Source organism: Protopterus annectens, chromosome 13.part0 (assembly GCF_019279795.1).
Source record: "Protopterus annectens isolate FY-2018-M chromosome 13.part0, PAN1.0, whole genome shotgun sequence".
Taxonomy (NCBI): domain Eukaryota; kingdom Metazoa; phylum Chordata; order Ceratodontiformes; family Protopteridae; genus Protopterus; species Protopterus annectens.
In genome coordinates, this window is record NC_056747.1 from 376,459,087 (window position 1) to 376,484,386 (window position 25,300).

The 25,300-nt window shown below is 43.4% G+C and overlaps 1 protein-coding gene across 2 annotated transcripts in view; it reads left to right on the forward strand.

Annotated features, from left to right (window-relative positions):
- SGTA (small glutamine rich tetratricopeptide repeat co-chaperone alpha) overlaps nucleotides 1-25,300 on the forward strand; it is a 571,490-nt gene that overhangs the window by 130,583 nt on the left and 415,607 nt on the right. For both annotated transcript variants that reach the window (XM_044053988.1, XM_044053987.1), the window contains exon 4: nucleotides 4,066-4,150. In XM_044053988.1, coding sequence (XP_043909923.1) covers nucleotides 4,066-4,150 — 85 coding nt within the window. The remainder of the gene's footprint in view (nucleotides 1-4,065; nucleotides 4,151-25,300) is intronic.

Consider the following 25,300-nt stretch of genomic DNA (forward strand, 5'->3'; position numbering starts at 1 on the left):
ACTTCAAACAAATGGCCACAAGAACCCAGCTGTCCACAAGAAAAATTCTGCAGGCTGTAGGGTTCATGGCCTCATGTATACTGCTAATTCCATATGCAAGAATGCATATGAGGAAACTTCAATGGTACTTAAAAAGTCGTTGGTGCCAACATTCTCAGGACCTGGAAACAGTCATTCCTATCATACCCTGTCTAAGGACAGAGTTTCTTTGGTGGACAGATGCATGCAACCACAACAGGGGACTGCCCTTTACTCAGCCCCATTCCGCCCAGACCCTGACCACAGACGCATCAGACTATGCCTGGGGGGCACACATGGACAGCAAGTGCATTCATTGCCACTGGAGCCCACACATGGACAGCAAGTGCATTCATTGCCACTGGAGCCCAAGTCAAATTCATCTGCACATCAACCAGAAAGAGATACTAGCAGTGCAGCACACTCTTAACTGCTTTCCGATCCCTACTCTCTCGAGGACACCTGCCAATAAAAACAGACACCACAGTTAGGTGGTACATCAACAAGCAGGGGGGGACCCATTCTTACTCACTTTGCAGGCTAGCCATGACCCTGTGGCACATGGCCTAAGACATGCAGGTCCATCTGTAAGCTCAATTCCTGCCTGGCAGATGACTTGAGCAGAAATCTCCTAGACCCACACGAGTGGCAATTAGAGCCCAGCACCTTCAACCTTCTGATTCAGAAATGGGGGATCCCAGAGGTGGATCTCTTTGCCTCCCCCTGCAATCACCAGCTCAACAAATTCTGAACCAGGACACCTGACAGCAGGGCCTGGAAAGTGGATGCCCTATCCTTCCAGTGGGTGAATCTCTCAATCATTGCATTTCCCCCTCTGCCCCTCTCGAGTGTTGCTCAAGGTAAGGTGGGACAGACCAAGGACAATTCTGATTGCCCTGGACTGGTCACGCCAGCACTGGTGCCCACTCCTGCACAAACTGTCACTGGTGCCACCCTGGCACCTACACCAAAACCCAACCTTGCTCTCTCAGCGGAGCGGGGGGGGCAGATCTTGCATCCACAACTGCAAACCCTAAATCTTGCAAGCTGGCTTATTCCTTGAATTCTTCCCCAGTAACCAGCCTAAGCAAGCAGGTGCTGGACGTCATCTTTGAAGCCAGAAGATCCAATACAAGGAAATCCTCTGCTGATAAGTGGAAAAGGTGTACTGCTCCTGGGTTCAGTCCTAAGGAGAGGACACAACTCTGGCCTCCCTGCCTCTGATCGTGGATTACTTAGCAGATCTACTCCACAGAGGCCTATCCTCCTCTATTAAGATCCAAGCCTCTGCCATTTCGGCTCATTAAAGCACTGAACCACCTCTTTTTTTTTCTCACCCTCTTATCAAACGATTCCTGAGAGGGGCTAACAACTTAATGCTGCCGAGGAGAGCACCCATCCCTGCTTGGGATCTTAACTTTGCACGGGAAAAGCTCAAGCTACCACCACTTGAGCCTGCAGCTTCAGAAGAGTTAAAAATTCCTCCCTTGGAAAACAGCCTTGCTTTTGGTCATCACTTCAGCTAGAAGAGTGTCTGAGCTACAAGCACTTGTGGCTGTGGAAGCCTTCATTATTTTCCAAGCTGACAGGGTTTCCCTCGGCACTAACCCTTCCTTTATGCCTAAAGTGGTGTCCAGTGTGGCTCTCAACCAATCTATCCATTTGCGAACTTTCTTCCCTAATCCTCAAAATAAAGGGGAAAGGATCCTGCACTCCTTGGATGTGAACAGACAGCTCAGATTCTGCCTTGATAGGACTAAGCCCTTCAGGAGATCTGACCAGTTACTAGTCAGCTCTGCGCCAGGGGCGGAGGGCAAGGCCATTTCAAAGCAAGCGGTTTCCAAATGGATAGCAAACTGCATCCATTTCTGCTACAAGCACCATGGGAAACCAACCCCTCAGGGGGTCAGAACACATTCCATTAGGGCAACTTCTACCTCTACAGCATTCCTCAGGGGAGTCCCTACCAGGGACATCCTGGAAGCTGCTACCTGGAGCTCTGTACACACCTTCACCAAACATTACCACCTGCCTCTCTTTTCCAAATCCAGGGTTGGTTTTGCAACTGCAGTCCTGTAGGCATATTAGCCAGCCCCAATTCTTCTTGACTGCCTCCACCCTTCAGCTTTGGGAATCAACCCAAGTGTGATTGCAACAGTGAAACACGAAGAACATAGTGCAGTTGTGTACACTTACCATAAATGTAGATGTTAGAGTGTGTTCACTGTTACAGTCCTGGTTTCCCTCCCTCCCAGTCTCCTTGTCTCTCACCCCTTTCTGGGATTTTGGTATTTACTTTTTACTGGTGTTTTTTTCCTCACCATAACTTGGCTCCTATTTGGGGGGCTCCTGACATTTGGGGCAAGAAAAACTGATGTAATGGCGTTGGCTGCCTGTTTTTATACCCCTAACGATCTGATAGAGGCAGCCTGTAAGTGATTGACAACCCATGGCCAAGTCTACATGTACCCCATTAAAAAAAAAAAAACCTCTAGTTTCAACCTGCCAAATCTCTTTGGAAAACGAGGATAGGCATAGAAAGCCTGATCAGGTCAAACAAAGTGGAACCTTCACCCTTGAAGGGTTGGCAGCAGTAGGCAGCAATGTGGGGAAAGGGATGGAAGGTTTTTTTCCACTCCCCTCCAGAACTGAAACTGCTCATACTGCCTATGCTTCCATTTCCTCTCCCTCTACCTCTCATATTAGGAAGTAAGCTCTCCCACTTAAAAGAAAACTCTTCCCTCTGTGCTTTAGACAAGTATCTCGCTTTATTGGCATAGAGGGATAAAGTCTGGACTATGACCGCGGTTTGATTAACAGTTTTGTGTGACTAATGGCAAGGCAGGGAGAGACGTGTGCCTATCCTGAGGAAGGGTAGTAGTGGGCATCTTTTTGTGATGATCCTTGTTGGCCAGGAAGATAGCTAGAGAAAGCGTGGTCGCAGAGTGGAAGTGTGCCTGGCTGAGCTGCTGCAGATGCAGGGCGGTGTGCCGCTTGCTTATATTGCTTGCAAACCTTTACCAAAACATGTTGTCTCAATGGAGAGGAGAACTGGAGGGTCATATGAGAACCTCCCTCCCCCGAAGGATGGATCTATGTGCTGATCTCTTGGAAGTATAAGGATCTGTGACCAGTGTCAGCAGTACTGGTTAAAGTCCAGTGGGGCAAGAGTTGGCTGGTAAACTTAGCATGGATGAGGGATTGTGGCTGGGCTGGCAGTAATGAGGAAAGGAGGGGCACAAGATTTAGACAAGTGAGAGGGGACATTGTGTCAGACTGCCAGATGGATTTAATGCCTTTCCCCTGTTTTGTGGGTATGACTTTCATGCCATTGGTAAGATACAAATGTGCACAGCCTGTACTGGCTCAGCTTTTGCATGGTATAGCTATGGAGAGGGAATTTTTCTATGGGAGTAGAAAAAAAGTTTTATTTCTATTTATGCTAGAAATAACCTCATGGAGACACCATTCTAGATTTGTTAAAACTCTAGTTTCTGACAATCCCTTATTCTACAACTTGCGTTTCTAAATGCTGTTCCATAAGCTTTGAGCATTTAGTGTTAGGGCAAAAGTTCTCACACAAGTTTAAACTCTGTAATGTTTCAGGATTCATTTCAGTTTTATTTCACTTGCAGTAAACTGTTTAAAAAAAAAAGTCTGAATTGCTTATGATATGGGTAAGTATTTTTGTTAAACTTCCTCAGCATGTGGTTTTAAAGACACTTTTTTTTTCTCAGAAATGCAGTAGCTTCATAGATACTTCTAGGCATGTGATCCAGGAGACCCTAAAGAAACCTATCCTAATTTCACTTGCCACAGAGCACTGTCTGGTTAATTCACTTGTTCAGAGTCGCACAATAAGCAGAGAAATAGATGGAGTTGAAAAGTAGAGGAAGTAGATCATTAATTGCTCATTGCCTTAATCCTCCACCTACAAGACCAATATGTTTGTTATGCAAAACAATTGCATATCCAAGTAGCTGAATGCTGTTACTGTTTTTTATTCTTATTCATGAAGGAAACCTAACCAGTGTCTTTGTTTAATAGGGGCCACCCCATATAACTGTTAACTCTGTTAGTGCAACGCCATCGGAGGATGATCTGGGAGAGGCTGAGAGATTAAAAACAGAAGGTAAAAAGAAAAAAAGAATTACATTCTTAATGGCATGCTTTACAGTGTTAGTACATATTTTTGTAAAGAAGGCAAATTCAATAAAAGTAGATATCTGGTGTTCTGGACTCCTGCCTTTTGATAGGCTTGCAAGTGTGTAGGTGAGCTGTAGCCAGCAAGCTATTTATAAGCACTGTGCATTCTTGGCCTTGTACTTGTCTGCTTTTTTCCAGGGAGTCCTAGTTGTTGGGAAAGAGGATATGTAATGGGTTAAGACTTGTAGAGTGTTTTGTTCAGTGCAATATAGGTGTTAATCCCAGCAGAGTTATAGCACTGACCTAGGCATGTAATAGTTCAAATTATCAGGGTACACTTGCATGGGAGGAGATGGCTGCAGACAACTGATACACAATTTGTCAAAAGGCACACTCAGAGTAGCCTGCCATTTTACAACAGTTGGCATAACAATGAAGGATGTTCTTACTTGTTCGAGAAGGTGTAGCTCCCAGCCAGATCATACTTGCAAGCAAATAGAGTATGGGAAAGGTCTGTTTCGATAAATGTGTCAATAGCAAGTTGGCTGTCTGTTGCTGTTTGGATTTGAGTCAAACTGTCCCCTAAAGCAACTGCTTTCCTTCTGGTATTGTGAGCTGCAGTTTTACAAGGTGGTAGATAGTACTTTGCTATGTATAGAAAAAACAAGAGTAGAGGTTCTGATTTGATGTACTGGGCTTGAAAAGAGGAAAAACTGCTACTCAGAAGAGGTCAGTAGTAGTAGTAGTGTGCAGGAAAGATACAGAAATGAGTACAAACAGTTATGCATAGCACTAGCTGCACCTTCTATACAAGTATTAGGGTAGCTGACATTTTTGATCAGTATAAGCCTAGCCAATTTCCCTCTGAGAATTAAACTGTGTACCTCTTCTCAAATGAGGTAACACCTGAACAGTTACGCCACCTCAACCCCATCATGTCAAAAGACTCTTCGACAAATTGCATGCATTTTAATGGTCTTTCATTGATGCAATTCACACTAAAGTTTAATTGAGGATGTGTTATACCCTGATTGCCTGCAGAACAGGAGTCTCTGTATATAGTGGCTCTTGATGTACTGGGCTTGAAAAGAGGAAAAACTGCTACTCAGAAGAGGTCAGTAGTAGTAGTAGTGTGCAGGAAAGATACAGAAATGAGTACAAACAGTTATGCATAGCACTAGCTGCACCTTCTATACAAGTATTAGGGTAGCTGACATTTTTGATCAGTATAAGCCTAGCCAATTTCCCTCTGAGAATTAAACTGTGTACCTCTTCTCAAATGAGGTAACACCTGAACAGTTACGCCACCTCAACCCCATCATGTCAAAAGACTCTTCGACAAATTGCATGCATTTTAATGGTCTTTCATTGATGCAATTCACACTAAAATTTAATTGAGGATGTGTTATACCCTGATTGCCTGCAGAACAGGAGTCTCTGTATATAGTGGCTCCTGATCCTTTGAGTAATGCCTAAGTCGAGTTCTCCATTTGCAGAGGGAAAACTGGTAGCACTGACGAGATCTGAAAGCACTGGTATCTTTGCTATTGACACCTGAAGTGGGGGTATGCATTGGAGAAGTGGCAGCATACTGTGCTTCAGTTTAGTGTGAAGGATTAAAACTTTGTACTGCTAATGAGCTTTATCCAGTAGTCCTGGCTTGTTTGGCCTCCATTTACCTACTGTGCGACAGTGAGCTAATTGCTTAACCAGAAACTATTCCTAGATCACTGTGAAAAGCAGTTGGTCCTAGTCTAATTACATGCTTAAATGAATAAAAATTTTAACAGCTTTGTAGATGTTAAAAAGCTGTAGCGTGGAAAACATTATTTTGTGAAAGATGTAGCATGGAAAACATTATTTTGTGAATGGAAATTGTCATTTTAGTTCAGTATATTGTATTTGCTGCTTCATATTAGGTTCTTCAGTGGCACATGCCCGACTAGTGTCTTTTTCAAAGATAATGTCTCTGGAAAGTAAAGTTTGTTTCATTTGAAGTTGCCCAAGGGAAATTACATGAATGCCAAATAGCAAGTGTAAACTTGTAGCCTGAACCTCTTGTGGCTTTGCCTCACCTAAGAGGGTTTAGAGTTGTCAGCACTGAAAATTGTAACCTTTTTCATGGAATTGTAAAGCATTCTGTCATTGTGTGAAGAGATGTGACCATGACATTTAATGCCTCCTCCAAAGGCCTTCAAAGATAGATGGAAAAGTTGCTGTGATTTAAAGGGCAGAATTTGTAACTTGAAATTGCAGATGGTTAGTTGCATTAAACTCCCCTCCAAACACGTCTGAGTTTAGGGACTTATCAAAAACAAACTTTCAATCACTTGAAAGACATAATTGCTAAAGCTGCCTGTGCTTCTGACTCCCAATTCAGTTGCATTGATAAAGCATTTTCAGTCCTTGCCAAATCTAATAGGAAATTTAAAATGCCCCTGCAGTGAAATACCAGTATAAATTGTATAACCAGGGAAGGAAATTATTTAATGCTTATAAGAATCCTGTCTTACCTACTTTAAGTACATACTTAAGCTTGGAAAACCAAACCCTTTTTCTGCCTGGCTGGAATGGTGCAGTTGAAAATAGACAAAATGATGTACCAAAACAGTAATCCCAACAGTTTAAAATAAATCGGTCAAGCACTTTCTTCCAGGAAGCCTGGACTTCATCAGAACCAATTAAACGTTTCAAAGACCCCCATTTAAAAAGTATAGTACAGCCAATCAAAAACACTTAACCCATACATGTGATAACATGTTAAAATGCCACAAATTAATTAGTTTATACAAACAAAAATATATGAATATATTACATACATAACACAATTGTAATTCAAAGTGCTTAAGCACTTAAGCTTACGATTAAACACTGCTCACGTGCCTGGTGTCAACGAATATATTTCTACTATGCCATTTTTAAAGTTTAGAGCTTTAGCACTTTGAATTACAGTTGTGTTATGTATGTAATATATTTTTATATATTTTTACTGTTTGTATAAACTAATGTATTTGCGGCATTTTAAAGTGTTATCACATGTATGGGTTGTGTTTTTGATTGGCTGAACTATACTTTTTATAATGTTTAATTGGTTCTGATGAAGTCCAGGCTTCCTGGAAGAAAGCGCTTGACCGATTTATTTTGAATACACTGTTGGGATTACTGTTTTGGTACATAATTTTGTCTATTTTCAACTGCACTATTCCAGCCAGGCGGAAAAAGGGTTTGGTTTTCCTGGTTCTGTTTTTGCCTTTTTTTTTACAGTTTGTCTACATACTTCAGCTTATTATAGCAGAGATCATAAAAGGTACTCAGAGCTGAATGATTTTAAAATGGTGATGCAACAAAAAACTACTAAACTTTTTTTAAATACATCAGAAAGTTAGAACGTCTGAAGCTAGTTCCCAATAACACTGCCTACGCTAACCCAAACAAAATGGCCAATATCCTAGCTTAAAGGTTTACTGCATGTTTTACACCACCTACGGTTGTAACTATTCCGCAGATTCACCAGTCCCAATCACCCTTGTAAATCGCTATGGAATAAGTCTTGTGTGCCTTTTCAAAAACTAAGCACACCTTTTTCAATTACCCTGAATATACCATATTGCTTGATTATCGGTGCCAAATATGGCTTATCTGAACCATGAATTAACACATCTACTGGCTGCATTCTTTAAGCCTGAACAACTGCCATTGTAGCACTGTTAAATTAAGGGTGGCTTGAAAATGGACATTGGTCTCAACAGTCTCGCATGTAAAGCTATGACACTTGTCAGATCTCAATCTTCTGGCTTATAAGTTATCTGAATTTGGGGATGACTGACGGTGGCTATTCTTCCTAGACTTATTTCTTATAGCAGGGATTAGACTGTATCGGGTAATGCAAGGATGGTTGTTTCAAACTGTAATCATTAAAAGCTGTAGTTGTGTCTTTTGGCTTTTCCCGGTTAGGGGTCGCCACAGAGGAAGTCCGGTCCGCTAATGAGTGGCAGTAGATTTTTACGTGCTGAGTTGCCAGCCCTGACGCACAATCTTCAACGAAGGTACGCCCATTCACGCATGTCTCCACAAAGAAGATGCTCTAGCTGAGAATCTAACAGGACAACGTCTTTCTGTGAGGCGACAATGCTACCGCAGCACCACCACCGCAGTCCATTAAAAGATGTAGTAAAGCTTTACATTAAAAGATGTAGTAAAGTTTATAAATATTCAGCATATTCATCGCTATTGTAGTAGCCTAAGCTATGTGGGTTATCTCCTGGTAAGCTGACATGCTTCCAAAGCTCTAGGGTACCTTCCCATGCACCTCAAGTGTTAAACAGCTTGAGCGCCCAAGACAGCACTCCTTTGTGGGCTTTTGATCAACAATCTACTTGTTCTTTTCCATTGCCAGGCATACAAGTTCCCTTTGGGGGATAAACTTTCCATGTTTTGTATGTTATTGTTTAAACTTTATTTTTATGCTAGGAAAATGGTTTTGATCACTAATATGACTTCAGTGTACATTTTAAATGGGAGTGCACTTTTGATGATCATATTGATCACTGCTGCAGTAGCTGTAGCAGTGATATGGGTTATATCCTGCCAAAGGGTATAATATTTGACCAGCAGCCTGAGCTGAGCTGACTAAATCACAAACACAAGTTTGGGTGGGAAGTTCTATAGAGCTTTACTGCCACCGAAGAGTACACTCCTAATGAGGCCCTTGAGGATTGACAGTCTGCTTGTGCTTTCCTTTGCAGGTCAGATAAGTTCCCTTTTGGGGCACCTTCCATCTTAATTTTGTTCATGTTTTGTTGCTTTCCTTTTTCAGAAAAGTCATATTAAAGTTAGAAGTGTTGTGTTTTAATGAACTTGTCTCAAAACTGTAACATGTATTTAAATGGAGTGCTTGCTTTTTTTTCTGCAAAGTAACTGAAAACATTTTTTTCTGTTCAGAAATTGTGTATATTTAACGTGTGTGGGGCTGGCAAGAAGTTTTAATATGCTTTTTAATGTTTCTCTCAAAGTAACATTTTTGTGGACTGGTAGTGTTCAATGGCAATTGCTGCTTGTCCTCCCTGAGAAAGGGGCATCATTTTTGGGTTCATCGTGTAACTAACTATTGGTCCCATGGTCTGTCTGTCTTTCAACCACAAAAAGAAAAAAATAAGCAAATAGCCTTTGTTTGCCACCACAGCAGGCTAGCAGTTTGCTTCAGCTGCAGGTGGGTAACTGCTGTGGCCTGCTACTCGGGCTATTCGCCTTTTGCACTGGATCCCTCTGGTGTAGCACCTACAGCTACTATGGACTTGGGGCGTTTACCACATCCTCCATGGCTATTGAGCTTCCATCGGTTGGCAAGGGAAAGCCAGTCGTCTTGGTCCTGGGCAAGAGAGAAAGGAAAGTTTCTTTGTTGCGTTAGAATAGTGTGACCATCCCTGTGGAATCTGTTGCTGTCATTAATAACATGTTTGACCCCATTTTCGTGGTTAGAGAAACTGCGAACCAAACGTGTATCTACTCTTCCTCAATTTTGTTTATATAGTAGTTTAATGGGTCTGGCAAATAGGTTTAATTCTGACTGTTTTTACTACTTGTAAAAGTAGTTTCTGGTGAAAAAAAACATTCAAGATTTTGAATCTGAGTAGTAAAATGCAGGGGCAGATACAGTGCTGAGGTTTGTTGAATGAAATATTTTGGTGGAGACGGATATCTTTAAATCCAGGTGTCACCTTCTTCCTCCCCTCTGCAAAGTCTTCAGTCATCACAGACTTTGCTTGGGTAGCAGTTTCAGGAGGGAAAAAGTGCAGGGGCAATGTGGGATATCAAGGACAGGTGCAAGTACAAAAATATGAAGGCGATACTTGCCTTGATCAAGGCACTAAACTGTCTGAACCATCTTCGGTCCCCAGGACATGGTCAAGTGGTTATTGGCAATACCTCAGTCATGTGGTACATAAACAATCAAGGAGGGAACCAGGTCATACCCTCTTTGCAGACTAGCCATGTTAGCTTGGGATATACCTTCATAGCACAGTCTCACTCTACAGGCATTTTGCATTCTGTTTGAGAGAATGTGTGGCAGACAAGCTGATCAGGACCAGGGAAGACCCTCATGAATGGAAACCAGATCAAGGGGTCTTCCAAGATTTGATCCATCTGTGGTGAGCTTTTCTGGTAGACGTTTTGCGTTCTGCCTGATCAGGTGTCAAGATTCTTTTCCAAGACTCAATGCAGGAAGGCTGCCTTGTCTTTTATTTTCCTTCGACAGGAATGCCTTGTGTGTTTCTCTTTCCACGAATATCCAAGGTACTCCTGAAGACTCAAAGAATCCCCCAACATCATGGGGTTGACTGCCTTCTAACATAGACAACCATGTTTTTTCCTTCTTTTGGAAATGGCAGCGACAATTACCACAAGCTTCCTAGCAGACTGGATTTACTCACACAAGAACAGAGGCAGTTGATACACCCTGATATAAACTTCAATTGACTGCTTGGATGATAGGGTCCTAATTCCTTTTAGGCACCTATTTACTAAGGACATACAGCAAGTAGTAATGGAGGCAAGAAAGCCTAATACTAGAAGATAATATATTAGCAAATCGAAAAGGGTTTCTAGTTGGTGGCAACAACATAACCAGCACCTATCATGGCTAGTTCTATTGTTCTGCATTGTTTGTGAAAGTTAAAATCATTTTTTCTCATTCCTCTGTCAAGGTCCAGTTATTGGCTGTTTCAGCATGTCTGCCCTTGAATCCTCTTTCAGTGCAGTCTCATGTCAAAATGTTCTTAAAAGGTGTTTTGGCAAAAGAGGCCTCAAAGAAAACCAATGTACTCTCCTTGGGATCTTGTGTTGGAAAAGCTAAAATTTGATCCATTTGAATTAGCTCGTCTGTCTGGATTCGGGTTCTTAACATGGAAAAAAATACCCTTCTTGCAGAGGTCAGAGTAATCCGTATGTCTGAGTTGCAGTCTCTTATGGTGCGCCAACCCTGTCTCATTTCCATAGGGACAAGGTTTATTTGAGAACTAATCAGCTTTCTATGCCTAAAGTGTTATCAGAGTTTACTTTAAGCCAAACTATCCATATCCCTGTCTCATTTCCTAAATTTAAAAATGAGTGAGGGAGGATACTTCATACCTTGGATTTCCACAGACTACTCTGGTACTACTTTGGCAGAAATAAAGCTTTCAGATCAGTTGTTCATTTCATGTTAAGGTAAAAAGGGACAATCTTATGTTGAAACAGACTATTTCAAGTGGTTGTCTAAAGATATTATCTTTTGTTATACTCACCATAACAAAATTATTCCAGGTAGGATTAAGACCCACTTTGCCAGGGCCTTGACTTTATGGCTTTTTTGAAAGGGTTGGATTTTAAAAATATTCTAGAGGCTGTTGTGTCCTCTGTACATAATTTACAAAGAACCTGTAAGCTTGGTTCCTTCTGTAGTTCCAGATCAAGTATTGCTAAGACTATTTTTTCCAGGGGCTCTTGGACTTCCACTCCCAACAGCAGTGATCAATATGAGCATAGTACAGTTGTACAAGTTAAACTTACCATAACAATACTTGTTCAAATGATCCCTCTCTCCATCACCCTTGTGTGTGTGTGTTTTTTTATGCCAGGATGTGGATGTTTTTCTTCCTAGCATTGTCTTTTCAGGGTTAAGCCTCCCTCTATTCTGGCAAGAAACCTCTGAAGCATTTTGCATTCAAACTTGTCTTTTACTCAGTTCAAGCTGCCTAACTGTTTGGATGCATGGAATGAGCGCTGAAACTTTGGAAGCTGGCTGGCTGTTATATCCTTGCAGGTATTGCCCATTTAGATAAGGGTACTGCAGCAGTGATCATTTGAACATCTGCTGATATGATTAAGTTTCAGTTGCACAACTCTAATTTGGTTTAAAAGCTTTTTTAAAACTACATAAAACAATTTTTTGGGGGGAGGAGAAACTGTGGTGGTTTTGGATTCTGGAACTGGCAAAATGTACTGAAGTGGTATTTACTTTTGTTCTGAGTGGAAAAAGTTACTTTAAAACTACTTTATATTTTTACCGACTTGTGCTGCTTCCCAAGGAAAGATCGCCATTTTTGCCTTAACCGTGGAACAATCAGTCGTCCTTCCAGTGACAAAAAGGTTAACAAAACAGCCTTTGGTACCACAACAGGTTTGTAATTTGCTTCAGCCGATAAGTGACCCTACTGTGACCAAAGCTGGATTCTCTGACCACTCCCTGGATCACTGTGGTGTTGTCCATGCAGCCACTATGGACTGGGGTTTGCCACATGGTCTGTGAATGTAGGGGTCCTCTCTGTGGGCAAGGGGAAGAACCACTCTTGTTTGTCTTGGGAGAAGGGGTGGGAAAGTTGCCCTTGCTTAACCAAAATGTTGTGCCCGTCCTTGGAGAAGCTATTGTTGCTTTTAGTAAACCAATTTGCCCACTAACTTTCCTGTCAAAAAGAAACAGAAAATTAAAAAAACATTCATTTTGCACCAGTTCCACTGCACATGAGTAGTTTTATTAGGCCTGGCTCAGGATCTTGTACAGGCTATTGACCTTTTTAAGGTAGTTTCTGTGTTTAAAAAGAGATTTCTCCTTTCCTAAGAGATTAAAGAATTTGAATCAGTGGAGGAATGTGAGGGGATAGATAAAGGTTTTTCTTCTCAGATTTCTGATTCAGACTCTGAAGAGAGCATCGTATCTGAATCCCACTGTGAGGGATTCTTTCCCTGAAATTTTCTAGAATGTGCCAGTATTTTCAGTGGGAGAACAATGAAGATGTTCGTGTTTCACTATTGGTCATTACACTTGGGTTATCCTGCTGGCAGGCGACCCGCAGTCGGCCCAAGTTCCAAAGTCTTGGTCCGGCGTCTGTTGCTGTCGCCTCTTCCCTGACGTCAGTGTGCCAGGGGTATAAAAGTTGCAACCGATGCCATTTTTGTCAGTCTTTCTTGCCGCGCGGTGCCCGAAGCAAAAGCAGTTTGCAAGTGCCGGTCGGCTGACTCCTGTGATTTTCAAATTTGAGTTTCAGAACTGAAGTCTTCAATAAAACTAAGTACCCCATTGGGGAAACTTTTTCTTGCTCCAGACCGATGTCAGTAAAAGTTAATTGTATTTCTTGTGGGAAGCAAATACCTCATAAGGACTTTCACTCTTACTGTATTCCTTGCCTAGGCCCTGATCACAACGTTACCAGTTGTCGGTTTTGTGCTAGATTCAATAAACGCACTATTAAACGTCAGTACGATTTTGCTTTAAATTACTTTGGCTGAAGGTTTAATTACATAATGCCATCGGAACAACCGACGACCGGAATTTTATAAAAAAAACTCAAAGAAAAGGACAGGCATCCGAGGTCCAAAACCGACTAAGCCTCTTCTAGGCCAGTCGCCGGTTCTCAGTGAGGCACTTTCACAGCCCCTGACACCCGCCACCTCAGAGCCACAGGCTGTAACCGACAGACACGTGGAGACACCTAGGCCTGTGGAAACTCAAGGTATTGGGCCTATGGAAACTATTACCTCAGATGGGTCTGGAGCCGCTGAGCAGGCATCGGCTTCTGAGGATGTTTTCAGACCTTCACAGCTTACAGTTAAGCCCACTTCAGCAGCCAAGGCAAAGTCAAAAACACCATTAAAGACAAGGAAACAAGTACAGCATTATCCTGAACAGTCATCCATACCAAAGAAACAGATGTTAAAAATGGCCAAAGACATAATTACTTTAATCAGAGGTTCCCATCCCCCTCCTGACAAAAGGCCTAGGCAAGACAGACTATGATTCCTCTGACCAGGTTTCAATTTCCTTTGATTCCTCTTCTGATCAGGGATACTCTCTCCCTCCCTATGAGGACTCTGATGCAGAAGAGTCTATACCTTCATCCTCTCCGCCTGAGGATTACTCTTTTGGGGAAACCCTGCACACTGTGAGGGAGCATTTCCATTGGGAGAGGCAGGATTATTCAGAATCCAAGAAAAGGCTCAGAGACTTCCTTTTATTGCCTCAGCACAGGCCCCTGGCTAATCCCCCTGTGCTTGATATTGTTTGTTTTTTCTGAATCCAGTCTGTCTCCTGATTCTTTACCCCCTGCACCAGTCAAGCCAGACAGGTACTATAGGGTCAATGGCTCTCATAAATTTCTTTACAAAAACCCCGCTGCAGACCTAGAAACAATTTCACAGGGTCCTAATGGGGTTAAGGCTTCCACTGCTAAAAATCCTGTCCCCTCCGATAGGAATTCCAGAGCTCTGGACAGATGGGGGGAGTTTACACTTCTGCTACTTTAGCTGTAAGGGCTTTAAATTGCCAGTTTCACATGCTTAAATATCAACAGTATCTCGTGTCATTATTAAAACAGAAAATGGTTTCAAATTTAGAAAGTCCCAACAGTAAGGAAATGCAGGATTTATTGCATGCATTCGAACAAGTGGGAAAGCATACTCTTCAATGTGGTTTTGATTCATTAAAGGCTTCTTGTAGAGCCGCAGTTACAGGCTCTGTTATTCAAAGGCATGCTTGATTGAAAGAACAAAGTTTACCTGACCATGTTAAAGTAAAATTACTGGATGCTCCACTACAGAATGATACTTTGTTTGGTGTTAAGGCAGAGGAAGTGTTAAAGAAAATGGAGGATAAAGCAAAATCAATGCAGACAGTGAAGGATTTCTTACAGGTTCAACCACCTAGATTTAGCAGAAACTGGCCTTCAAAAAAATTGGTCCTTTCCAGTGTCAGACAGGCCACAGAGGCAGATTCAGACGCCCAAGAGGCAGATCTCAGCCCCAAGGCTCCTACAGACATAAACAATGGGGTGCTTCAGCCCCCAAAGGAGGGGAGGACAAATCACAGCTTTATAGGAAACGGTCCCAATGACTTCCCTCTACAAATGCCAAGCACTTGCCTTTTGGCAGCTCCCCTAGGGGGAAAGCTAGCACTTTTCTCAAAAAATTGGCACATAATCACCCAAGACCAATGGGTGCTGAATATTGTTTCTCAGAGCTACAAGTTCCACTTCCACACACTTCCAAAATCAAAAGGTATGCCAGACCTTCCACAAAACCAATGGGCAGAGGCCCAAAAACAGATTGCTGCTCTTATGGACATGGAAGCTATTCAAAGAGTTCCACAGCAAGAACAGGAAGCTATTCAAAGAGTTCCACAGCAAGAACAGGGACAAGGTTTTTACTCAAGACTTTTCTTAGTACCCAGAAAAGACAAAGCCTGGAGACCAATACTGGGCCTGTCAATCCAAAATACTTTCCTGGATGTTCCAAAATTCAAAATGTTAACACTACAGCAACTTCTGCCCATGCTGGGCAAGAAGGCTTGGCTAGTTACTTTGGACCTCAGGGAGGCATACCTGCATGTCCCAATCAGACAAACTTGCAGAAGATACCTCAAATTCGTAGCAGGCTCAATGCATTACCAATTCTCTGCGTTGCCCTTTGGCTTATCTACTGCGCCCAGGGTCTTCACAAAATGCCTGGCACCAGTAATTGCATTTTGCAGACAAAAAGGAATTCAAATATGTCCCTATTTGGACGACTGCCTTATTCAAGCAGAGAGCAAGGACATTCTTCTACAGCAGCTGGCGTTTGTAAAAGGATTACTAATTTGCCTAGGGTAAACAGTAAACTAAAATCAAAACTAGTGTCCTCTCGAGAGATAATATTCCTGAGTGCAAGCTTAAATACAGCTACCCGGCTTATCTCATGCCAGACAAACAAAGGCAACTGACTCGTTACTTTCAAATGATGGCAACAAAAACCCAGCTCCCTGCAAGAAAAATTCTGCAGGCCCTGGGCTTCATGGCATCCTGCATTCTACTAATTCGATATGCAAAACTGCATATGAGGAAATTACAATGGTATCTGAAAAGTGTTTGGACTCTGCATTGTCGCAGCCTGGAGACCATCATAACTTTAATTCCCTGCCTACAACAGGAGTTTCGATGATGGTGCCAGGCCTGTCACCACAACAAGGGACAGCCTTTCACCTTACCCATAGCCAGGCAGACAATAACAACGGATGCATCGGGTTATGCCTGGGGGGCACATATGGCAGGAAAATGTTTTCAGGGCACTTGGCCCAAGGAACAAATGCATCTTCACATCAACCAAAAAGAGATGCTAGCTGTTCAGAATGCCTGACAGCTTTCAAGGACCTACTTACATCCAGGACAACTATTAAAGATGGACAACACCACAGTTATGTGGTACATAAACGAGCAAGGGGGCACACATTCCTACCCCCTATGCAGGCAAGCCATGACTTTGTGGAACACAGCACTGACCTATCCATTACATCTGCAGGCACAATTCCTGCCAGGAACAAAAAATACACTGGCAGACGAACTAAGCAGAAATTTCATGGATCCTCAAGAATGGCCACTAAATCCACAGGTGTTCAGCATGATGAGGAAATGGGGACGCCCAGACATAGGTCTTTTTGCCTTCCCTCACAATTACCAAATACCGAAATTCTACACAAGAACTTATCACTCTCAAGCATGGAAAGTGGATGCTCTATCATTCAACTGGAAAGGCCCGTCAGTCTATGCCTTCCCTCCGATGCCCCTTATTACTAAGGTGCTACTAAAAGTCAGACAAAAAAGGCCAAAAATGATCCTGATTGCCCCAGACTGGCCACACCAGCACTGGTACCCAATCCTAAAGAACTTGTCTCAAGGCCCAGCTTGGCTTCTACCTCAAATTCCTCACCTCCTGACACAGCAAAACAATCAGATTCTGCACAGTCAACTCAAAACCTTAAATCTGGCAGCATGGCAGATAATGTAGCCACTCAGACTGCACCTCTCTCTAAAACTGTTATGGATGTCATTTTAGAAGCCAGGAGGCCCAGCACTAGGAAATCTTATGCAGAAAAATGGAAGAGATTCTGCGCTTGGAACCAGGCACAAGGCCTCGAACCACTTGTCCCTAATATACCTCAGATTTTACAATACCTAACTGCGATGCTGGACAAAGGCCTACCTTTCTCGTCAATTAAACTCCGTGCCTCTGCCATTTCAGCTCATTACAATACGGACCTTCCTATTTTTTCACATCCTCTACTACGACAGTACCTCAGAGGAGCAAAAAATATAAGACCCCCCCAAGGAGTGCGCCAGTATCAACTTGGGATCTCAACTTTGTTTTAGAAAAACTCACACTGCCTCCTTTTGAACCAGCCAGCACAGCTGATCTAAAATTCTTATGGAAAACTGCTCTGCTCCTAGCAATTACTTCAGCAAGAAGAGTTTCAGAGTTACAGGCATTAATGGCTGTGGAACCTTTCATCATTTTCCATCAGGACAGGGTTTCTCTTAGGACAAACCCAACATTCATGCCAAAAGTGGTCTCCGATGTGGCCTTGAATCAAACCATTCATTTACCTACTTTCTACCTAAATCTCCAGAATAAAGGGGAGAGACTTCTGCACACTTTGGATGTACAAAGACAGCTACGATTCTACTTGGACAAAACAAAAGCCTTCAGAAAAACTGAACAACTGCTTGTAGCCTATGCTACAGGATCACAAGGAAACCCAATAACAAAGCAGACAATTTCAAAATGGATAAGACATTGTATCTGCTTCTGTTATGCACAGCATGGCAAATCAGTGCCTAAGGGCATTGGGCCTCATTCTACCAGAGCAGCAGCCACTTCAGCAGTTTTTCTCAGAGGAGTACCAACCAAAGACATTTTAGAAGCTGCAACCTGGAGCTCAGTGCACACTTTCACCAAGCAATACCACTTACCTCTCTACTCTAAATCCAGAGCAGGCTTTACCACTGCAGTGCTGCAGGGGCTGGTAGCCTCTCCCAATCCAATTTAGACCCAGCCACCCAACCTCAGCTTTGGGATTCTACCCAAGTGTAATGACTGCAACAATGAAACACTATGAACATAGTGCAGTTGTGTACCTACCATAATTGTAGATGTTAGAGTGCATTCACTGTTGCAGTCTAGGTTACCCACCTACCATCCCCCTTTTCATTGCTGGGACTTTTCTGTACTTTTCAACTCTATACAACCTATGTGGTGTATTTGCTTGTAGATGAAGAAAATGTTTATAGTAATATATGCATGTTTTTTGGCATCTTTCCAGCCTTCCTATCTGGGGGCACCTGACATCTGGGGCAAGAAAAACTGAAGAAAATGGCGTCTGTTGCAACTTTTATACCCCTGGCTCACTAACGTCAGGGAAGATGCGACAGCAACCGACGCCGGACCAAGACTTTGGAACTTGGGTCGCCTGCCTGCAGGATAACCCAAGTGTAATGACTGCAACAGTGAATACACTCCAACATCTACATTTATGGCAGGTACACAACTGTACTTTCCTCAGCCTTTCACAAAAATGCTGCGAGTTGTTACAACTGTAATTCCAGAACTTTCTCCCAGTCCCCCACTTCTGTCTGCTTTGGAGGATGTTGATCACAGTCTGTGGTTTCCCTGACAGCCAGCTAGCTTGCTGCATCCCAGAAAAAACAGAAAACTTGAAAGACTGAGGGACTATGTACATGTTTTATAGTCATCCCAGACCGGACCAGTAGCTATAGTTTTTTAGTTAATAAAATGTTTACCAGCAGCTGGGTTAACTGTAAGCCGCCTCCTCTTGACGAGAGGTAAAACTATTGATACGTTTGGGAAAATGTGTATGCTTCTGTAACTTAATATTTAGAATTTTAAATTGGCAGCCTCATAAGTTCATTCTGACCAACTATAAAAATAAGGAATGTTTTATCTCCATTTCCCTATTGTCAGGGTAAAATCTGCCTTGTGTAGTTTAGCTTCTCCTAATTCTCATGTCACTGCTTTCTGTTTAAAGTGTGTGTGTGTGACTGTACATACTTCATCCAGGGCTGTTGCCACTGGTACTGTGTTGAAGAGGTTTGCCAAATGTAAAACTTGAAAGTTTAAATTCTGTGGCTAGAGATTGTAGAGCCTCTGCCACAGAGATTATCAAAAAGTGTGATGAGAGGTGTAAACTGATTCAGGAAATTACTTAGATTTTTCAGTGCCCCCCCCAGGCATTTAAAAAGTAATGTCGGGGAGGTTCCTAGAAAACAGGAACCCCTTCCAGAACAAAGGGCGTTCAAATAAGACAGAATGACTGACTGTATGAGACACCCCCCCCCCCCCCCCCCACCACCACCAAAAAAAAGTTTTTTTTCTTTTGCCTTTTGTGTAATAGGGATGATTAAGACGAGCCCTGCTGGGTTTAAAAAAAAATGTGAGAAATTTGGACACCATTCTTTTCTCTGCCCACACACTGTGTGCACTGTTTTGATTCTGCTCCATGTACAGGAAAACTGTGCAATATGCTATTTTTTAACCCCAGAGCTCTGGTGGTACATACAAAAATTGATCCTTAAGGGGTTGCTTCCACTTTTAGCGAGGCGTTATCTGGAGTTCCCCCTCCTGTAATACATCTTCAGGAAAATCTAAGAAAATACCTTCTTTAGATCCATCTACTTCATCGGATCCTAAATGAAAGAAAATCAAGTCCTTTGATCCGACCTCTCCCTTGGATCCAATACCCAAAGCAGACCAATACCTCTGATCTGGCTACACTACTGGTTCTGAAACCTAAAATAACCAAACTTATGTCTGAGTGTTTTGGATCTGGCTCTGCAAACATCGGATTACACACCTTTCTTGCCTTCCGAGAACTAGATATTCTCCTTCAGTGGACCTAGTCCCTTCATCTTTTTTAGAGACCAAAGTCCCTGTCACTAGTTTCCACTTGCTCTTCCAGGTACCTTACTGAAGAAGACTTTGAGAGGTTAGTGAGTGGTTCTGTCGGCACAGTGCGTGTCATATGCCTTCTCGGCTCCTACCACTCTGGGTCAGGAGATCTGACCTTCCTCTACACCCCCTATGCAAGTTTCTCCCCCAGCTCCTCTGTCTTGGAATTTTCGGATCCGAACCTTCCAGGCCTGTCTGCATCGGATCTAAGAATTGCTTTGCCTCGAATCCAAGGCTTGCTCTGAGTTCTTAGTTTTCTTTGTATCAGGAGGGCTGTCAGAACCAGGGCTACCTTGTTTACTCAGGGGTGTCTCAGTCGACTCTGAAATCTTTGGATCCATCTTTACTCCTCGGGTCATCTTTTGCTTGTATTACTTGATGCCTGGTCAGGGCATTAATGAGCCAGTCATCTAAGTATGGAAACACCTGGAATCCTTGCAGTCTCAAGTGAGCTGCCACTACAGCCATGCATTTGTTGAACACCCTGGGGGCTTGTGGTGAAACCAAAGGGCAGAACTCCTAAACTTGTGAATGTCTCCCAGCCAGAAGCCCAAGTACCTTCTGGACCACCTGTTTGTCTTTGTGACTGGATGTGCTAGATACGCCTTCAGGATGCATACTGTCATCCTTTCCCAGAAATGGGAGTATGGACTGAACAGTGACTATCCGAAACTTGTTGCGAACTGATTTGTTCAAACTGCTGAAATCCAAGATTGACTCCAGTTCCCCATTTTCTTCAGCACTAAAAAGAATCCTGAGCAAGTTCCAGACTCTCTCTAGTCTGGCGGGACCTCTTGGATGACTCTTCTAGCAGCTTTTGTATCCGAAATGCTGCTTATTCCCTTTGACTGGATGGAACCTCAGGGAATTTTCTAGATGTAGGAGGCGAAAGGGAAAAGGGAATTGTATAGTCTCTGGAAATGATCCTTTGTACCCATGTATCTGTTATTTCTAACCAGACTCTCTGATGTTCATCGTGTTACTCTGCTGCAGTCATCGCACTTGGGTTATCCTGTCATCAGGCGGTCCCGCAGTCTGTCGGAATTCCAAAGTCTTGGTCTGGCGTCTGTTACTGTCGCTTCTTCCCTGACGTCAGTGCGCCAGGGGTATATATAATGCATCCAACGCCATTTTCTTCAGTCTTTCTTGCCGCGCGATGCCCGAAACAGAAGCAGTTCGCAAGTGCCGGTCGGCTGACTCCTGAGATTTTCGAAGTCGAATTTCAGATCCAAAGTCTTCAGTAAAGCTAAGTACCCCGTTGGGGAAACTTTTCTTGCCTCAGACAGATGTCAGAAAAAGTTAACAATTGTATTTCTTGTGGGAAGCAAATACCTCATAAGGATTTTCATTCTTACTGCATACCTTGCCTAGGCCCAGACCACAGCGTCACTGGTTGTCGTTTTTGTGCGAGGTTTAATAAGCGTACTATAAAAAGATGCTTTGATTTTGCACACTACTTCAGTAGAAAATTTAATTACACAATGCCGTCGGAGCAACCAACTACCGGCATGCACAAAAAACGTAAGGATAAGGACAGGCAGCGTAAACCCAAGCCAGACTCCGAGGCCTCGGCTGGACCGGTCTCCAGTGAGGCTCCGACGCAGCCCCTGACTACCGCAGATTTGGAACCCGAGACCGCTTCAGAGATTTGGCGGAGAGTGCTAGGCCGATGCAGCCATTTTGTTTAGCCCCTACCGACGACACTGCAGAAAGAGATGTTAGTGCTGCAGAAACTCCTTCGGTTTCTGAAGGCATCTTCAGAACGACGACGCTTACCCATAAAAACGTATCCTAAGCTTAAGACTCCTATTATACCTAAAAAGACTGCACTTCAGTCTCCAGTTTAAGGCCCCATGCCTAAGAAACAGATGCTTAAAATGGCTGAAGATTTGATCTCTTTAATCAGGGGTTCCCAACCCCCACCCGACAAAAGGCCTAGACAAGAGGAAGATTATGCCTCCTCTGATCAAGTGTCTATTTCCTCAGGCTCCTCTGAGGACCAAGATTACTCCTTCTCCCCTTATGAAGATTCTGATGCTGAGGATTCTATTCCCTCAGCTTCTTCTCCTGAAGACTACTCCTTTGGGGAAACTTTACACACTGAGGGAACATTTTCACTGGGAAGGTCAGGACTACTCTGACTCAAAGAAAAGGCTCAGAGAGTTTATTTTACTCCCCCAGCACAGACCACTTGCCATCCCCCCAGTTTTAGACATTGTCGATGATGTTTATGTAGAATCTAGTTTGAACCCAGATTCAATGCCTCCTGCTCCAGCCAAACCAGACAGATACAATAGAGTGCCTGATTCCTACAAATTCCTTTATAAAAGCCCTATTGCTGATCCAGAGACTATCTCCCAGGGTCCCAAAGGGGCTAAGGCTTCTATGGCAAAAAATCCTGTACCCTCTGAAAGGGACTCCAGAGCACTAGACAAGTGGGGGAAAAAGGTTTACACCTCAGCCACTCTAGCGGAGAGCACTAAATTGCCAATTTCATATGCTAAAATATCAGCAATTTCTAATGTCTCAGTTAAAACAAAAAATGAGCACACTCCCTCAACAGTCTGAATTGAAAGAAATGCAGGATCTGTTGCATGCAACTGAACAGGTGGGCAAACCTACTTTACAATGTGGGTTTGATTCTTCGGAGGCTTCCTGCAGAGCAGCTGTCACTGGGTCTGTTATACGTAGGCATGCTTGGTTAAAGGAACAAACTCTGCCTCATCATGTTAAAGCAAAGCTTCTAGATGCTCCTTTACAGCAGGATGTTCTATTTGGAGTTAAAGCGGAAGTCGTCTTAAAGAAAATGGAGGATAAGGCAAAATCTATGCAGACAGTCAAAGATTTTCTACAAGTACAGCCCCCTCGCTTCAGCAGAAATTGGCCAACAAAAATTGGTCCTTTCAGCTACTGACAGACCACAGAGGGGTAAATACAGACGTCCAAGAGGCAGAGGACAACCACAAGCCCAATACAAACCTCGGCAATGGGGCACTGCAACACAGAAGGGAGGAGAAGACAGGTCCCAAACTACCAGAAGGCAAACTCAGTGACTTGCACCTCATCTGGCCAAGCAACACTCTCTTGGCAGCCCCCTTGGGAGGAAAACTCGCACTTTTTTCAGACAACTGGCACATTGTCACAAAGGACAAATGGGTCCTAGACATAATTTCACGAGGATACAGATTCCACTTTCACACCTTGCCAATGAAAAGAGGAATGCCAGACCTGCCACAAAATCAATGGGCAGAGGCACAAAAGCAAATTACAGCTCTCATGGACATGAGCCATTCAACTGGTACCTACTCGAGAGCAAGGCCAAAGATTCTCTAGAAAGGACAATGCCTGGAGACCAATTCTGGACCTTTCAATTCTAAACACCTTCTTACAAGTACCCAAATTCAAGATGCTAATACTACAGCAGCTTCTTCCCATGTTGGGCAAGAAAGCATGGCTAGTAACGTTGGACCTCAAGGAGCCATACCTGCATGTCCCTATCAGACAAAGTTGCAGAAGATACCTCCGTTTCATTGCAGGTTCAACCCATTACCAATTCTCTGCACTGCCCTTTGGCTTATCTACTGCACCCAAGGTCTTCACAAAATGCCTGGCACCAGTAATTGCATACTGCAGACAAAGAGGAATTCAAATATACCCATACATGGACGACTGCCTCATCCAAGCAGAAAGCAAGGACATCCTCTTACAACATCTGGCTTTTGTAAAACATCTGCTAAGTTGCCTGGGGTACACAGTAAACGAAAAGAAATCAAAACTAGTACCCTCACAAAATATGACATTCCTGGGTGCCAGCTTTAATACAACGGCCCAGAAGGCTTATGTGACGCCAGACAAACTACAACTGACTCAATATTTCAAAACAATGGCAACAAAGACCCAACTCCCTGCAAGAAAAATTCTGCAGGCCTTGGGCTTCATGGCATCTTGCATACTACTAATACCATTTGCAAAGCTGCATATGAGGAAATTACAGTGGTACCTAAAAAGCGTATGGTCTCAACACAGCCACAGCTTGGACACTATGATCTCTCATTCCCTGCCTACAACAGGAGTTTCTATGGTGGTCACAGGCATGTCACCTCAACAAGGGTCAGCCTTTCACCTTGCCCCCAGCCAGGCAAACTGACAACAGATGCATCGGACTACGCCTGGGGGGCACACATGGCAGGACAGTGCGTTCAAGGTGTATGGACTGCAGATCAGAGGAATCTGCAGATCAATCAAAAAGAGATGCTAACTGTACAGAATGCTCTGACAACCTTCAAGAACCTATTACATCCAGGACAACTTAGAATAAGGATGGACAACACCACAGTAATATGGTACATAAACAAACAAGGGGGTACACACTCCTACCCTGTATGCAGGCAAGCAATGACCTTGTGGAACACAGCACTGGCTTACCAAGTTCAGTTACAAGCTCAATTCCTTCCAGGAAAAAAGAACACATTGGCAGACGACCTCAGCAGAAACATCATGGATCCCCACGAGTGGAAACTGGATCCACAAGTACTTGCAATGATAACTCAAATGGGGCCTTCCAGACATAGACCTGTTGCCAGCCCCCAAAACTATCATCTAACAAAATTTTGTACAAGGACACTTCACCATCAAGCTTGGAAAGTGGACGCACTCTCAGTTGGAAAAACCTGACAGTATATGGCTTCCCCCCCATTGCCTCTCCTCACAAAGGTGCTTCTGAAAGTCAAAGGAGAGACCACGACTGATGCTCATAGCCCCAGACTGGCCACGCCAGCACTGGTACCCACTATTAAGGAATATGGCCCAGGGCCCACCTTGGATTTTTACCACAAATTGCCCATTTGCTCACACAGCAAAACAATCAGATTCTACACAGCCAGCTCAAAACCTTAAATCTGGCTGCTTGGCAAATCACTTAAGCATCCAGCCAGCTCCTCTTTCCCAAGCAGTTCTGGATGTTATTCTGGAAGCCAGGAGGCCAAGCACCAGGAAGGCTTATTCGGACAAATGGAAAAGGTTTTGTGCCTGGAACCAAGCTAAAGGCCAAGACGCAATTCAGCCTCACATGCCTCACATTCTACAGTATTTAACTGAGATGTTGCACAAAGGACTTTCTTTTTCCTCCATTAAAATCCATGCTTCAGCTGTTTCAGTCCACTACAACACGGATCCACCTTTATTTTCGCATCCTCTTCTAAGGCAGTTCCTCAGAGGGGCAAAAAACATTAGACCACCCAGGAGAGCTCCTACACCAACATGGGACCTCAATTTTGTTCTGGAAAAACTAACGCTACCTCCCTTTGAAACAGCTTTCTCTGCAGATCTTCAGTTCCTATCATGGAAAACTGCCCTGCTGCTAGCAATAACTTCAGTAGAAGAGTCTCAGAGC